This window comes from Microtus oregoni, unplaced genomic scaffold (genome assembly GCF_018167655.1).
Source record: "Microtus oregoni isolate MIOR12 unplaced genomic scaffold, Mior012 000000F_ref0000247, whole genome shotgun sequence".
Classification (NCBI taxonomy): Eukaryota; Metazoa; Chordata; class Mammalia; order Rodentia; family Cricetidae; genus Microtus; species Microtus oregoni.
Genome location: NW_024543059.1, coordinates 15,168,306 through 15,184,222, shown reverse-complemented (window position 1 = coordinate 15,184,222; position 15,917 = coordinate 15,168,306). Strand labels below are relative to the sequence as shown.

At 52.9% G+C, this 15,917-nt stretch overlaps 1 protein-coding gene across 4 annotated transcripts; it reads right to left on the bottom strand.

The window, feature by feature from the left end:
- Nucleotides 1-5,239: 5,239 nt before the first annotated feature.
- Fes (FES proto-oncogene, tyrosine kinase) lies at nt 5,240-15,283 on the bottom strand. Of its 4 annotated transcripts, none has more exons than XM_041653320.1 (19): nt 15,198-15,283; nt 14,494-14,758; nt 14,195-14,368; nt 11,920-12,016; nt 11,539-11,722; nt 10,783-10,920; nt 10,593-10,712; nt 10,274-10,396; nt 9,981-10,167; nt 9,767-9,850; nt 9,044-9,253; nt 8,603-8,725; nt 8,230-8,283; nt 7,609-7,727; nt 7,153-7,247; nt 6,937-7,060; nt 6,259-6,416; nt 6,028-6,150; nt 5,240-5,582 (listed from the first exon to the last, which is right to left on the bottom strand). In XM_041653320.1, exons 2-19 carry the CDS (start codon nt 14,704-14,706, stop codon nt 5,440-5,442), a joined length of 2,469 nt encoding a protein of 822 aa, XP_041509254.1. In that variant the 5' UTR covers nt 14,707-14,758; nt 15,198-15,283; the 3' UTR covers nt 5,240-5,439. The 4 variants fall into 4 exon arrangements, with proteins under 4 accessions (XP_041509254.1, XP_041509247.1, XP_041509264.1 ...); XM_041653313.1 differs by having other exon boundaries at nt 14,494-14,715; nt 15,198-15,252; XM_041653330.1 differs by having other exon boundaries at nt 6,937-7,030; nt 14,494-14,715; nt 15,198-15,252.
- Nucleotides 15,284-15,917: the final 634 nt, after the last annotated feature.

Sequence of the window (15,917 nt, the reverse complement as noted above, 5' to 3'; positions counted from 1 at the left end):
AGGACAGGCTCCAAAGCTACAGAGAAACCCTGTCTCAAAAACCAAAAAAAAAAAAAAAAAAAAAAAAAGAGGCTGAGTTCAATTTCAGCACCCTCTACCTTCAGGGGATCTGCCACCCTCACACAGGCCACAGGCATACATGCGGACAAAACACCAATGTACATACAATAAAAATAAATTAATTTTAAAAAAGCAGATTATCACTTCCTTGTAAAAGCACCCCAGAACCTGGCACCTCAGCAGTCAAGAAGTAGAGGCAGGCAGATCGTGGAGAGTGCCAGGCCAACTAGGGCTGTATAGCCAGACCCTGTCCTATTGAAATAAAAGGAACCCGGAAGCCAGTGAGATGGCTCAGTGGGTAAAGATGCTTGCCACCGAACCCGATGACCTGAGTTTGATCTCCAGAATCCACACAGTGGAAGGAAAGAACCGACTCCTGCAAGCTGTCCTCCGATCTCCCACTTGTACCATAGTGCACGAGCATACACACACACACACACACACACACACACACACACACACACGGGGGGGGGGGTTAGTAAACGTTTAAAGCATCCCAGGAGGAAGGATGCTTTGTCCCTTCTGCTATGTGAGGACATAGAAGAATCCATCTATATACCAAAAAGTACCCTCTGTTCACACACACACGCGCACACACACACATACAAATGCGCACCCCAATCTACTCGTGTCTCACACTCTTCAGGCTTGTAAGTCAATTGTTATTTATATGCTACCTAATTTATGGTATTTAGTTACAGCAGCTCAACCAGCCTGAGACATTATCTTTGGACGGATTTGCAGCCGTGAGTTTTCCTGGGCAAATGATAATGATATGATGGACGATGCTCGGCTTTTCCAAAAGTTTCTGGAGAAACTGCTCACCTGTTGAAAAGCAGCAGTTAAATATCACTGCAGCAACTTTTAGTTGACTAACTAGATAGAAAATGCAATCTCATTGTTTAACTCCCATTTTTTTTTTTTTGTATCATCTTCAGGGACATTTTTCTAGGGATGTGTACCAGTGGGAGTGGCCGATGCTAAGATGTAGGTCTCCACCAGCATGTAATTCTCCGTAGCTGTTTGTGCTTGCCCTGTGTTCACAGAGGTTTATTTCCTAGTCTTTCTACTGAATTTTTCATTTTGGGGAGAAACGTTATTTCCAAAGGCTCCAGTTTCTCTCTTAGTGACCCTTCTTTTTCTTCTTTTTGTAAATTCTTGTATAATTTACAAATCTATTTTTGTTCTTGTTGTTTTGTTTTTCTAGCCAGGGTTTCTCTGTGTAGCCCCGGCTATCCTGGAACTCGCTCTGTAGACCAGGCTAACCTCAAACACATAGAGATCCAAGTTCTGGGATTAAAGTCATGTGCTGTCACCACCCGGCCAAATTTACAAATCTTGAGTGTACATCTTGATGGGTCTTGACAAAGACCTGCAGAAATACAAGTCGGTAGAGTTGATCAGAGGAGTGCTTGCCCAGCATGCACGAAGCCCTGGGTTCCATCCCCTGCACTATATAAACCAGGCACGATAGCCGGGCAGTGGTGGCGCACGCCTTTAATCCCAGCACTCGGGAGGCAGAGGCAGGAGGATCTCTGAGTTCGAGACCAGCCTGGTCTACAAGAGCTAGTTCCAGGACAGGCTCCAAAACCACAGAGAAACCCTGTCTCGAAAAAAAAAAAAAAAAAAAAAAAAACAGGCACGAGCCTGTAATCCCAGCACTTGAGAGTCAGAGGTAAGAGCACCAGAAGATCAAATTCACCCTCAAGTATACAGAGAGTTAAGAAGCCAGTCTGGGATAGGTGAGACCCTGCTCGGACACACAAACACACACACTTCAGAATAGTACAGTCCTGCCCTCCAAGAGGTTCCTTTCTCTCAAGTGGTCAAGCAACCCCTAAGCAGACTGGAATGACTAAATGGGACCCAAGGCTTGCTACTGCCGCTCTTGGCACACTTACAGACTCAGCCAGCCAGCTAAGGGACAACAGTCTAAATAGATCCGGGCAACTGATTGCTTACAGCCGAAATATGAGCTCAGCCTTGTGGCAGTTCCTAAATCCACGGAACAATAAAGAGGAACCAGGCAGTGGGATGTGATGGTCTCGCGTCAACTGAGAGGGGGCGCTAAGCCACAAACAAGCAGTTTTGCAGCTGTAAGCGGCTTGTGATGGGAGAGATGAATCCAATGAAGGTGGCCCTAAGTTTAGCAGTTGTGGAGGTTACAAGAATTACCTTGAAGGGGCCCTGCCATTTAGGGAAAAGGAGTGAGAGATGTTGGTCTGGAGGAGAGAGAGGGACTTGATCCCTGATGTTATTTGGGGATGGGACAGAGGTTGGGGTAGGCACTGATCAATAAGGTTTTATAGCAGGGAGGGAGGGAGGAAGGAAGGGAGTGAGGGAAGGTGACAGAAAGGGAGTGGGTAGGTGATCAGTGAGGCATGAGGGCTGACGTGGGATTCCCCTTTGTATGCTATGAATATATCTTATTACCATTGCTTAATAAAGAAGCTGCTTCAGCCTGTAACAGGGCAGAAGAGATATCTAGAGAGAATAGGTGGAGTCAAGGAGATGCCTTGCAGCTGCCCAGGAAGCAAGAGGTAACAAACCACAAGCCTCGTGGTAAAATATAAAATAATAGAAATAAGTTGATTTAAGATGTAAGAGCTAGCTAGAAATAAGCTGAGGCATTGGCCAAACAGGGTTAAAATTAATATAGTTTCTGTGTGATTATTCGGCTCTGGGCGGCTGAAAAACCAAAGAGCGGTCTCCATTTACAGTCTTCCAGAGAAGGTCAGAGACGGTCTGAATCCTTATGCTGTGGTGAGGATGTGTCCACTAAGACCAGGAGGCACCTAACTTGTCTGACTGTGGGCAGGTGGGTAAAGTCAACTTGCCTGTCAGTTTACGGGGAAAGAGCCTCTGACCTGGTGGGTAGGAAAAGGAGGGTTGCAGTCTCTGCAGCTGGGGTCTAACATTTGACAGATTTTTACAAGAGATAGGCAGTAACAGCCCTAAGAAATGCAAGTTCTGGGCTGGAGAGATGGCTCAGCGGTTAAGAGCACTGCCCGCTCTCCCAAAGGTCCTGAGTTCAATTACCAGAAACCATGTGGTGGCTCACAACCATCTGTAATGAGATCTGGCGCCCTCTTCTGGCCTGCAGGCATACATGCAGGCAGAACATTGCATAATAAATAAATAAGTAAATAAATAAAATCTTTAAAAAAAGAAATGCAAATCCTGGGGGGCTAAGGATAAATAAATAAACAAATAAACAAACAAATAAAATCTTTGAAAGAAAGAAATGCAAATCAGGGAGATGGCACACTGATTGCTCTTCCAGAGGACCAGGGTTCAATTCCCAGTACCCACATTGAATGGCAGTTCACAACTGTCTATGCCTTCAGTTTCAGGGGTCCCAACACCTACACAGATATGCAAACAGGCAAAATACCAATGAACATAAGATATAAATAAATCAATTACAAAAAAGAAAGGCAAGTCCTCGGGGGTAGGCTGCAGGCGGGCCTTGACAACCAGAGACAAGGCTTGGCTATTCAGAAGGAAGAGCTGGTGTAGATAGGACGGAATCTGTCGAGTGTCGATGACAGTGGGGACGGAGCTGAAGATGAACTGGTGCCTTTGTCTCCACCTCCCCAGGGACGATGACAGATGTGTGTGCCACCATTCCAAGCTTGCTGGAAGTTTGAGGCCAGTCGACCTCCTCAGACAGGTGCAGGACTTGTTCTCTGGGCACCCACCCACTTGATGCCTAAGTAACTGGGTCCTGTCAGTTTTAATTTTTGTAGCCATGGTCATGTTTAAGGCCATGGCATCTAGGGCATTTGCCGTTGTGATTTTTCTGGTTGGGCGATGACCAATATAGTATCTTGGGTGGGATCTGTAGTAACTAGGTTTATTGATTTTGTAGCCATGACAGGAAAATAAGCAAACAAATAAATAGGCATATTCCTTTTCATAACTTCCGAGAGTTCACTGTGGTGAGGAAGACATAGCAGAGCTGTGCGGTATATGGCATGGTGGACTGGGGTGCAGAAATAAGAACCCAATGCCAGTGGCTCGACTTCTTTCTTTCTTTCTTTTTTCCTTTGGTTTTTTTTTTTTTTTTTTTTTTTTTTTGAGACAGGGTTTCTCTATGTAGTTTTGGTGCCTATCCTGGAATTAGCTCTGGTAGACCAGGCTGGCCTTGAACTCACAAAGATCAGCCTGCTTCTGCCTCTCAAGTCCTGGGATTAAAGGCGTGTGCCACCACCGCCTGGCTCGGCTCGCTCTTTCTTTCTTTCTTTCTTTCTTTCTTTCTTTCTTTCTTTCTTGTTTGCTTTTGTTGTTGAGACAGAGTTTTATGTAGATGAATTCCTGACCCTCCTGCCAAGTGCTGGGATTACAGACAGGAGCCACTATACCCAGCTTGACTTTTTCCTTGTCCCGTTTAGTGTCTGGAGACCTGGTCCACAGGATGGTGGTCCCTTCACTCAGGGTGGGCCCCCTCTCAGTCATTCCTCTCGGGAACATGCTCAAGAGGACTTGGGGGACCTCGACTTTGCTCAGGCACCCATTTTGAGAGCTGAGCTCTTAGGAAAGCATTTCTTCTTTGTGGGGAAGCCTTATTTCACCTGTTTTCTGATTTTTAACTGTTCATCTCCTCCTGAATTTTCTGCAATCATTCTTCACTTCCACGGCGTCAGCTACTCTCTGATACTTATAATCCCTTGATTTTCACACCTCTGTGGCCACCTGTACATCAACCTGCTTTTTATCTCCATAGGATTCCAGAAAGTTCCAGGTGGTGGTGGTGCACATCTTTAATCCCAGAACTCAGGAGGCAGAGGCAGGTGGATCTCTGTGAGTTCAATTCTAGCCTGGTCTACAGAGCGAGTTCCAGGACAGGCTCCAAAGCTGCAGAGAAACCCTCTCTCAAAACAAAACAAAACAAAACAACCAAACCAAACCAAAAAAGGCTCCCAGAAAACCATGTCTTTACAATCAGCATCTGGGCAGCTTTGAGAAAGCTGTGAGCCTTTTCTAAGGAACAGCGCCACCATCTGGTCAAAGCTTGTATACCACCCTGCGCTCCTTCCTAGCACCAAATTTTGCCAGCCAAGTGGGCTCTCTGCCCTTCCTCTTTTCCCAGTCCCATAAGGACCCTGCTTATCTTCTCCTAGAACTGGCCCCTGGCCTCCAGAGGAGCACACATGCCAAGATTACCTGATGGGCACAACTGGTTTTATTTTTCTCTGCCTGAGAGGAAGCTGGGCAGGAATTGGGACAGAGCGCCTCCCTGGGGCGGCACTCTGCAGCAGCCCTCTTGCTGGCGGTTGGAACCCAGGTCTTGGAGCTGTCCAACAGAGACTGAGCGCTGCTGAGGAGGTATGCTCTTTTCTGGACAGGCCACTGGCTTCAGCAAGGGGCCCCTAGGCCTCACCGATGCCGCTTGCGGATGCTCTGCAGCTCCTGCACGATGCTGCTGAAGCTAGGCCTCTGCCCAGGCTCATAGGCCCAGCACTGTTCCATGAGTCTGAAGACTGCATCAGGGCACAGCTCCGGGCAAGGCAGACGACCCCCTGAGAGGACAGGCACAATGGAGCCAGTGTGAGAAGGGACCAGATGGCTTCAGACTCACCGCCCTTAAGGAGCCAATCTGGTCTACTAAGAACCCCGCCGGGCGGTGGTGGCGCACGCCTTTAATCCCAGCACTCGGGAGGCAGAGGCAGGCGGATCTCTGTGAGTTCGAGACCAGCCTGGTCTACAGAGCTAGTTCCAGGACAGGCTCCAAAGCCACAGAGAAACCCTGTCTCGAAAAACCAAAAAAAAAAAAAAAAAAAAAAGAACCCCAAGACAGAGGCCTAGGTTCTAACCCCTAACCCACCATGCATAAATAGGCTTGCCACCCGTGGTAGCTACAGCCTGTTCTTATTCTGCCCCAGTAGGAGGTTCTGAGAAGGAAGCATTCAGCTGCAGCATCTCAGCTAGGAGCCCTGAGGCACCGTCCTGCATCTGTGGCCTCACCCTTTTCCACAAACTCCCGCGTCTGCTGATTGGTGAGGTTGGGATAGGGTGAGGCCCCCAGGCTGAAGGTCTCCCACAGCAAAATGCCGAAGCTCCAGACATCGCTCTCTGAGGAGTAGCGGCCTGCAAAAGAGACGAGGCCACATGGGGAGATAGTCTGCATTCAGGGACCCAGAGTCCACCATGCCCGGCCGTCAGCCTTGCAGCCCAGGGTGGGTGAGAATCAGGTACCATAGTTAAGGGCTTCGGGCGCAGTCCACTTAATAGGGACTTGTCTGAGGCCCCCTGAGGCTGCATAGATCCCATCGGCTTCTTCTCGGGACATTCCGAAGTCACTGATCTTCAGTACATTCTTCTCGGTCACTAGGCAGTTCCGAGCAGCCAGATCCCTGGGTGAGGCAGGGCAGAAGTTGGTCTCCTCCAGGCAGTGCTGTCTGCCCAGCTGAGTCAAACGCTCTAGACAATGAACAATAGCTGTTCCCTGGGGCTTAGGAGGTGGTACACTAAAGTGCCTGCCTGTTGTGCAATCAATCATGAAGACCTGAGTTCAGATCCCGGGCTCTCATAGAGAAAGCTGGCAATGCTTGTCTGTTATCCCAGCACTGGGGGATGAGGAAGAAGTGGATCCCTAGAGCTGACAGCTAGCCAGTGTCACCAAATCCATGAGTTCTGGGGTCAGTGAGACACCCTGTCTCACTGTCTCACCCTGTCTCCAAAAATAAAGGGGTAAAAGATGAAGACACCTAACACCCATCTCTGGCCTGTACACACATACACGCGTGTGCACCGGCACGCATACTGACATAGTGTAAACTCTCCAACACAGGGCACTCGAGACCAGTTCAGCCTGAAAGGCTGATGCCAGGCGGCCACCATGAGGGGGCCTGCCGGGGCCTGCAGTCCACTCACCGGTGGATGCAGCACTTGCTCTCCAAGTACTCCATGCCTGCCGCTGCATCCCCGACCATCTGCAGCAGCGTCTTCACCCGCAGGCGGGGTCCCTCTGTCCGCAGGAAGGTGAGAAAGTCGCCCCCTGGAGGTGAGGGCAGCCTTGAGCCTGGTGGAAGCCCCCCAACCCCAGCAAGCTGAGCAGTCCCCCTGGAGACCAGCACCTCCTCCGCTCACCTTGCACCAGCTCCATGACAATGTAGATGGGCTGTTTCTGTGTGCAGACCCCGATGAGACGCACAATGTTGGGGTGGCTGTACTGTTTCAGGATCCTGTGGGGCACAGGTGCTTAGGTCACATGTGCCCACAGCTTCTGCTTCTCCCCTCACCCCCCCCACCCCCTAAAGAAAAGCCTTAAATGCCAGCAATCCTGGACAGGTGATCGCAGGTGGGGTCCTGCTCAGTACCTCTTTGTATTATGGGTGCTACTTGGACTCAGAGGATTGAATGCCAGGCCATGCACAGAGGGACCCTTCCATACAAGGAACATACAAGGGACACTTCCATACAAGGAACATACAAGGGACCCTTCTTCCATACAAGGAACATATAAGGGACCCTTTCATACAAGGAACATATAAGGGACCCTTTCATACAAGGAACATACAAGGTCATGCTTATTCTATCACCCACCTCGCTTCTTGAAGAAACTTGGCCTTGAGGTCGGGTGGGAGTGTTTCTCGACAGGACTTCACAGCCACTGGGGTGTTGTCTGCTCGGAGGCGGCCACTAAACACATCTCCGAAATTCCCCTGAAACAGTCCCGGGCTCACACAGCTTCCTGGTACTGCTGACCTTTCTCAAGGGGGGCAGCCCACCTTGTCCCCACTGTTCGTGCTAACTGTCACCGTGGCTCTCTAGGAAATGCACCCCCAGCAGGGACCCAAAAGTTAACCTGTGCCACCTTCCCTGAGAAGTGACGTGGGAAACCCAGAAATCACTTTTCTTTGGGTTGGAAAAGCATTCTGATTGAAAAGTGACAGGCATTTTACTTTCACAGAGGAGCTTGGTAAGAAGCCCTTGAGGGGGCAAGAGCTGGGTGCAGGCTTCTGGGGGGGCCTAGGAGTCGTTTGCTATTTTCTGACGAAGGAACCAGGGTACAGGCTGGAGTCACACTGAGTCAGGGAGACCCTCTAGGACTCTGGAAGTAAAACTCAAGGTGGAACTTGGTAAAGGGCCTGGAGGAAGCTGATGAGGAGGTAACAGGTGGCCCCCAGATGGCTGGAGGATCCCAGGGTGGTGGGGCTGACCTACCCTTCCAATCTGCTCGCCTAACACCAGGTCCTCATGCTTCAGCACCCACTTGTCCTGAGGAGAGAGGCTGGGGCGTCAGAAGCCAGCAAACAGAAGAGGTGCTGGGCCCTGTGCCAGGCTGAATAGCTCTCCTGCAGACACTATGTCTGTCTTGGAGCTTCAGTGTGTCACACTGGCTGATAGGGTTGGTCGCATCAGGACACACTCAGATAATTCGGGGATCAGGCTGATATATATGAGCGGGAAGGCATCCCACACTGAGGCTGGCCACCCTGTGGGGTAACGCTCCCTTCACCCTCTCAGTGGAGACCGAGGGAGGAGGCTGACCAGTGAAGCCCAAGCCCAACACAGGCCAGGCCAGCCACAGGCTCACCTTGGGCACGGCCCTGTACAGGACAACACCGCTCCTCTTGGTCAGGGGCTGCTGGGAGGACAGCAGGTGGTCGATGAGCAAAGGGATGCTGGGAAAGCCGTCCCCTTCCAGCCGGTACAGGTTCTGTGAGGCAGGGGTTAGGGGTGTGGGGGAGACATGAGGTCAGCAGCTTCCTTTGGGGAGGAGCCCTGAGCCCTGAGAGAGGACAGGAAAAGCATGAGAAAGACAGGGGCTCTCTAGGACACAAAGTAGAGGCAGTGGAGTGTGGTACGTGGCACCCCGCTATCTTCCTTCTCTGGGGCCCCCTCCAGCTGAGAGAAGAGGCACCTAAGATGCCAGCTACTCCTTACTCTCTCAAAGTCATCTAGGCCGTTTCCCTGGAGAGGGAAAGGAGAAGGAAGGAGTGGGGTCCAGAAGGCTCAGGGTCCCAGCACCACTCACGTCGGAGGACTGGATGATGAAGTGCCGGGGCTGGCCGTCCCACAGCACGGACAGCACGTACTCCTGCTTGCCCTGGCTTTCCCGAACCAGGAAGTCCCCCGAGTGTGTGAGCAGCTCAACCACCTCCGCCCGAGGGAGGGCCCCATGGTACCACAGCTGCTCATGGAGGGGCTTCTGCACCTCGGGAACAAGCTGTAGCGGCGGAGGGATCTGAAGGGAACATGCAGAGGAGTCACTGGGCTGGCTCATAGCAGGAGCACACTGGGCTAGTGCGGGGTCCCTCTGTCTCCTACACTGCTCTCGTTCCTACGGCTATTCCCATGATACTAGAGAGGCCTGGTTCACGCTCACTCTGAGCACAGCTTGGATGGGAAGCCCAGGCTATCAGATCGCACCCAAGTTAGTACTTTTCTCCTCTGAACCACAGGCCTCCCCATCACTCCCAGAGCAGACAGAGCAATGGAGAAGCCAAGGCTGCAGGGCCCTGCAACAACATTCAGGGGTGACGATGAGAGGCCAAGGGGGCTGTCGGGGCTTGGAGGTATCTGAAGCCTGGAACCCCAAGGAAGAAAAGGATGCTCCCCCACCCTCACCCCACCCCCTGCCCAGTGAAAGAAGTCTAGGCAGGTCCTTCTATCTAGGGCATGGAGGAGGATGTCTGAGACCCCTGGCCTGGCCCAGCTAGATGGGCAGAGGTAGAGGCCCAGCCTTAGCACTACTCACAGAGAACTTGGGGCGGAAGATTCCAGAGAAGTGGCTTTTAAGGATCTCCAGTGTGGGTGTCCTTCCCCCCTCTCGCTCCTGCTCCTGAGGCCAGGGACAGACGTCAGCGGGTGGTCAGGCTTAGGGAGGGGGAGGGCAAACATGAGGAGCACAGCCCCTGCAGGTAGGCTGGCGAGGGAGGAGGTGCATGGCGGTTGGTGGCCGGGCATCTCACCGCGGAGGAGGTGGAATGCCGGTCATCTTGAAGGAGCGGCACAGCCGGGGGCTCGCCAGTGCCTAGTTGCTCCATCTTGTTCTGCAGCAGCTCCTGCTGGGCCTGAAGCTTGTCTTGACTGCATAGCGCTACCTGTAACCCCTGCATCGCCTCCTGCAGCACCTGCCTCTTGCCCAGAAGCTGCACCCTGCAGGTAGGAGCAGGGCAAGAGGAGAGCAGAGAGAAGCTCAGTCTGAAGTGTGCACGCATAGTGGAGGGGAGCCAGGAGGCTGCCACAGGTGGGGCCTGCTCACCGCTCCCGGGGGTGGGTGCTCTGTTCCTCATTCCTCAGCTCGCTCTGCAGCTGACTGACCATCTCCTGCCGGCTAAGCACCTCTTTGGTGGCCGCGGCCAGCTCATCTGTCACAGTGGTCAGCCTGCACCAAGGACAGGATGGTGAAAGCTATATCCCCCCCCATCCCCCTACCCTGCCACACGCACCCTAACAAAGCCAACCTAGCCTGGCCACCTAGCTAAGGGTTCCCTGCACACACACACACACACACACACACACACACACAGACACACACACACACACGTCTACCAGACAGACTACCACGCACTACCACGCACGTGTGCTGCACGCTTTCCAAGGTCAGCTCATTCAACTGCAGCTCCCCAGGTTCCAGCTGTTCACCCTCTTCAAGAAGCGACTCATCGAAAGTGACACAAGGTGGCACATCGGGGGTGGATCTGTGGGTGGAACAAGGTCCTTCAGTGACTAGGTCAGAGGTCTGGGAGCCAAGGATAAGGGCTGGCTTACCCGTACTGCCGGAGGAAGCCTAGGTACTCCAACTCGGGCTGGATGCGGGCAGCAGCTGCCGCCAACTCCCGGTGAATGGTCGCCACATCGTCCTGCACCAGACTGCTGATCTCCAGGTATTCCTGCAGGATGTCCTTCCTGTACCCCCCCACCCCAGAGAACCACTGAGTTAGAGGGCTTCGGGCTGGGCAAGGAGGGCCACTCAGCCTCGGACACTGGTGTGATTCAGGAGCAATTCTAGCTTGGACGACGCGCCCCACCTCCACCCCGCCACTTTCAACTCTGCTCATTTGCAAGTGAATGACCTTAGGCAAATTATTTAAGGCCCTCCTTGGCCTTCTGCTTCCTGGTAAGATTTACAGGCACAATAGGGCAGTTCCTGGTACACAGGAAGTACTCAGGAGCTAGGTCCCCAATAAATATATAAGGAATTAATGTGGGGGGGGGGGGTGGAGAGATGGCTCAGAGGTTAAGAGCACTGGCTGCTCTTCTCAAGGTCCTGAGTTCAATTCCCAGCAACCACGTGGTGGCTCACAACCACCTGTAATGAGACTTGGCGCTCTCTTCTGGTGTGCGGACATACATGGAGGCAGAATGTTGTATGCATAATAAATAAATAAATCTTTTTTTAAAAAAGACATTAATGTGCTGTTGACCCCAAGTCTGTGTCTCCCAGGCCTGGTACCTAGCCCACCGGCTCCAGTTCCGGTCTTACGTTTTACCACTGGTTATAATGGAATGGGGCTGTGGGCTTACAGGATGGCCGCCATCTCCTCGTGCAGGTCCTGCAGCGACTGCAGCAAGCCAGGCAGCATGAACTGGTGGTAATGCTGGTGGTGCAGCTGTGCGGCCCTCACGCCCAGCACGTAGCGGTTGTGGTGTGCAAAGAGCTTCCACAGGCTGCGCACATACTTGTCTTTGGCCTTGTCTCGATCCTTGTCTGGCGGGTGGGAGGTAAGAGGTGTGTGTGTGGGAGGGGTATCACACATAGACACACACACACACACACACACACACACACACACGCTCTGGGGGCTGGTATTCCAGAGGCCCAAGCAGCAACCCCCGACCTGGGCACCCGCAGACAAGTCTACTGGGCTGAGTTTTTGTTCCTGTCGGGAAGGAAAGCCCCCAAACCTTTGCTGGCTTCCTGGTACTTGCGCCTGGCCTGGGCACTATCGCGAACCAGGGTCCGGTACTGACTCTTTAGCTTTTCAATGTCCTGACTGTGGGTCTGGAAGAAAAGGGAGGTCAGAGGGGGGGGAGGCCGAGCCTCAAGCCTTGGGAGTCCTAGCTGAGGTAGAGCCTTAGAAAGGTTGTGCTATCCAGGGTGTCAGGTTAGCCTAACTTATACTTCTAGAAGAGTCTGGAGACTTCTGGGGAAGCTGGCTGCTGAGGTCAGAGGAGCTGAGTTATAGATGGTCTGCTGAAGGGGCCAGGAAGAAATTTGGGGCAGGACCCGACTACCTGGTGGCAGGTAGAGTTGGCCTCAGGTAAAAATATTCCTATGACTCCACCCTCAAAAGCCCCTTAGGCTCAGCTTCCTCTCCTGTTGTTATCACATTGAAATTTTTTTCTTGGGCTGGAGAGGCAGCTCAGAGGTCCTGAGTTCAATTCCCAGCAACCACATGGTGGCTCACAACCATCTGTAATGGGGTCTGGCGCCCTCTTCTGGCCCTCAGGCATACATGCAGGGCAGAACACTACATAATAATAATAAAAAAAGAAATTCTTTTCTTTTTCCCCATTTTTTTCTTGAGGCAGGGTCTCACTCTAGTCTAGGTTTACCTAGAACTCACTCTGTAGCCCAGGCTGGCCTGAAACTTGTAGCAATCCTATCTCTGATTACAGACATGAATCACTACACTCGATTTCATGTTGAATTATTATCATCTCAAAGGTTTGTCTCATTTTATTTATGTGTGTGTGCGCAGGAAGGCATGTCCTTCCAAAGCCAGAGGGGGCTATTATATCCTGGGACTAAAGTTATAGGCGGTTGTGAACTTTGTTTGATGTAGGTGCTGGGATCTGAACTCTGATCCTCTGAGAGAGAGCAGTAAGCACTCCTAACCACGCAGCCATCTCTCCAGCTCTTTGTGCGTGTGCGTGTGTGTGTGTGTGTGTGTGAAGGTGTGCATATGATTTAGCACACATAAAATCAGAGGATAACTTGCAAGCATTGGTTCTCTCCTTATTCCAGGGATCAAACTCAGGCTGGCAGGCTTGGCAGCAAGTGCCTTTGCATACTGAGCCTTCTCAGTGGCCCTTAGTTTTCTTTTGCTCTTTTTTTCCCCCCCTTTTAGACAGGGTCCTGCTCTATAGCCCAGAATAACCTGCAATCTTCTTGCTTCTGTTGCCTGAATGCAAGATTACAGACCTGGCGTGTGCAACTCTTTAATTTCCAACATTTTTTTTTTTTTGAGACAGCTCTGGATGTCCTAGAACTCACTTCATAAACAAGGCCGGCCTCAAATTCACAGAGATCGGCCTGCCTCTGCCTCCCGAGTGCTGGGATTAAAGGCAAGCGTGCCACCACCACCCGCTGCCCGCCACCGGCTAACTTCCCACATTTTTAATTTGCATAGGGTCCTGCACGGCATGTTCTTGGTAACAGGACACTAGGTGGTGGCCACAGACTGGAGTCCTTATCCAAATTCTCTGGCTTGGGTGCCGGGACACAGCGCGCAAGCTTTCATTTGCTTCTTGAAACCTCAGTTACCCCATTGTTACTGATTAAATTCATAGGCTTGGCCAGTCTTAAAGGGCCAGCTAGTAAATATTTCTGGCATGTAGGCCAAAGAGTCTGGAGAAATTACTCCATTCTGTAACCGAAACATAGAGTCCTAAATGAGCGTGGCTAGGACCCCACAAACGGGCAGACCCTTGAATTAGGATGCAGGTAGGAAAGGAAGTTGGGCCACAAGGGGGCGCTGTGGGTCCACGGGAAGACCTAGCTCTGTGGCGCTGAAAGGGGTGTGGTACTCGGAGGCTGACCAGTGAACGTGGGAGACAAAGCAGCCGCACACACCCCAGCCTATAGTTGAAGAGCCGCTGGAATTGAGACCTCGACAGACCTCTGTCTCTGGGTCCCTGGAAGGAGCCACTCTGAGCCAAAGACGGACTTGGCCACCCCAAGTCCCTCACCCCTGAGCTGCACTGATCTCGGAGGCAAGGGCTAGTCTCACCCATTCTGGACTTCAACACTCTGCTCATGCACAGACCGATGCCTCGACAGGCCCTGTAGCAGGTTAGCCAGAGCTGGGGGAGAAAAAGAGGAAGCAGCAGCAGCAGCAGCAGCAGCAGGGTCAGACAAGCCATCCTGGAGCCAGGCCTGCGGCCAGTGACTTCCGCTTCCGCAGGCGTTCTTGTGCAACTCCTGATTGTGAGAGTCCTCCTCGGGGTGCACACCCACCTTGGTGAGCTCCTGCTGCAGCTGCTGCCACTGCTCGTTGTAAGTCTTTCTCAGGTGCTGCCGCTCCCGGATCAGCACACTCAGCTTGCTCAAGGGCCCCGAGTTCAGATCTTCCGCGTGCTGCCGCAGCACCCGGCTCAGGTTCTCTGTCTGGCTCGTGATCTCTGCCCAGGACTAGGGCACAAGGTGGGATGGGGAAGCAGGAAGACCGTGACAACGGCCCTCGAGCCTAGATGTGCTACATTTCTCCAGCCCCACATCTAAGGGTTTGGGGAGAAGCCGGGTGAGTGGAAGCTCACCTGGCTGACGTGGCTGTCAGGACCACTGCTCCAGTTCTGACCTCCGCTGTCCTGCAGGGACATGTGGTGGAGCAGTCCTGCATATTCCCGGTCACTCTTGACCCTCTGGGCCATCCACTTCCTCATCCCCTCCAGTAAGCGGAGCTCCGCTTCCTGCATCTGTTGCACTGCCCCGTGGCCCTGGGGGCTGCACAGCTCCGAAGAGAAGCCCATATTGGTGTCCTAGGGACAGAGACCAGGTCATTCAGTGGAGACAAAGCAGCAGCTGGAGGTGGAAGGGCAGGAAAAAGAGGCCAAAGGCTAGTAAGGTCAAAGAGGGCTCCCTCCGGGCAGGACATGGGTGGAGTCCTATCCAGCAGAAAAACCGAGAGGCACAGAGAGCAACCTGGGCTGGGGACGGCACTTGCTCTTTCCTGTGTGCCGGGCCAGGTCCCAGAGCCAGTGGTTCCTTTTCCAGGAACGGACTGGAGATCCCTACTAGGGTCCGTCACCCACACGGTTCCTGGATGGTCCCGGATCCTGCACCAGGGTCCTCAACAGTGCCAAGTTTGCTGGACTGCTCGGCGCCACTGGACTCTCCTGCCCTTCCCAAGCTCCCAGGCCCACCCCCAACAGGTTTCAGGCTCCCAGAGCATCTGCCTGGCCCCTTTCCAGTTCTCACCCATTGCCACCCCTTGCCACCCCTTGCCCATACCCTATCTAACCTTCTGGACCGCAAAGGTGAAGTTACCTTTGCGGTAACTTGTGGGCAGCTAGCTGTTCCGGGGGCAGGCAGTAGCGGACCAACTCGGGCCCAGAATCCACTCAGCCCAGTTCCTGATTACCAGCTTCCTCCTCCGTGGTTTCAGTTGCCCCAGGCCCCGGGGCGGGTCCACTACAGGGAAGGGGAGGGCTGGAGTTTACAGCCCCCCCCCCCCCCCCCCCCCCCCCCCCCCCCCCCGCTCCCTACTCTGCATGCCCTGGGCTACAGCCTGCAGAGGCACGGGAAACGGAAGGGAGGAGGAGGCCGGCAAAGAATGGTCATGCCTGTGCACCAGACACTCCCAAGGGCCCTGCGACGTCCTGTGAACATGGAGAAGGAACCCAAAATGGAGTGGGAGGGACTGAAGGAGTTGGGCCCAGTGGCACCTAGGGTGCTCAGAGTCCCGCCAGGGTGCTAAGGTGTCAGCAATCGCAGACACAGACGCAGGGGAGGAGGGAATCCTAGTCCTGTCCCTTCTCTGGATTCCCTAAGCATAGCCCGGGCGGGCGTCAGCCTCTATTTGAATAGAAAATTTCCAAATAAATACCCCGAGCAGAGGCCTGCTGCTCAGCACAGGTACCCAGGTAGGGCTTCAGTCTCAATGGAAGCCTGGGTCAGCGCTGGGTATGAGAAAGATGCTCAGGCACCCCCAGCCATGTAGTCCTAGTGTGCTATCCCCCTC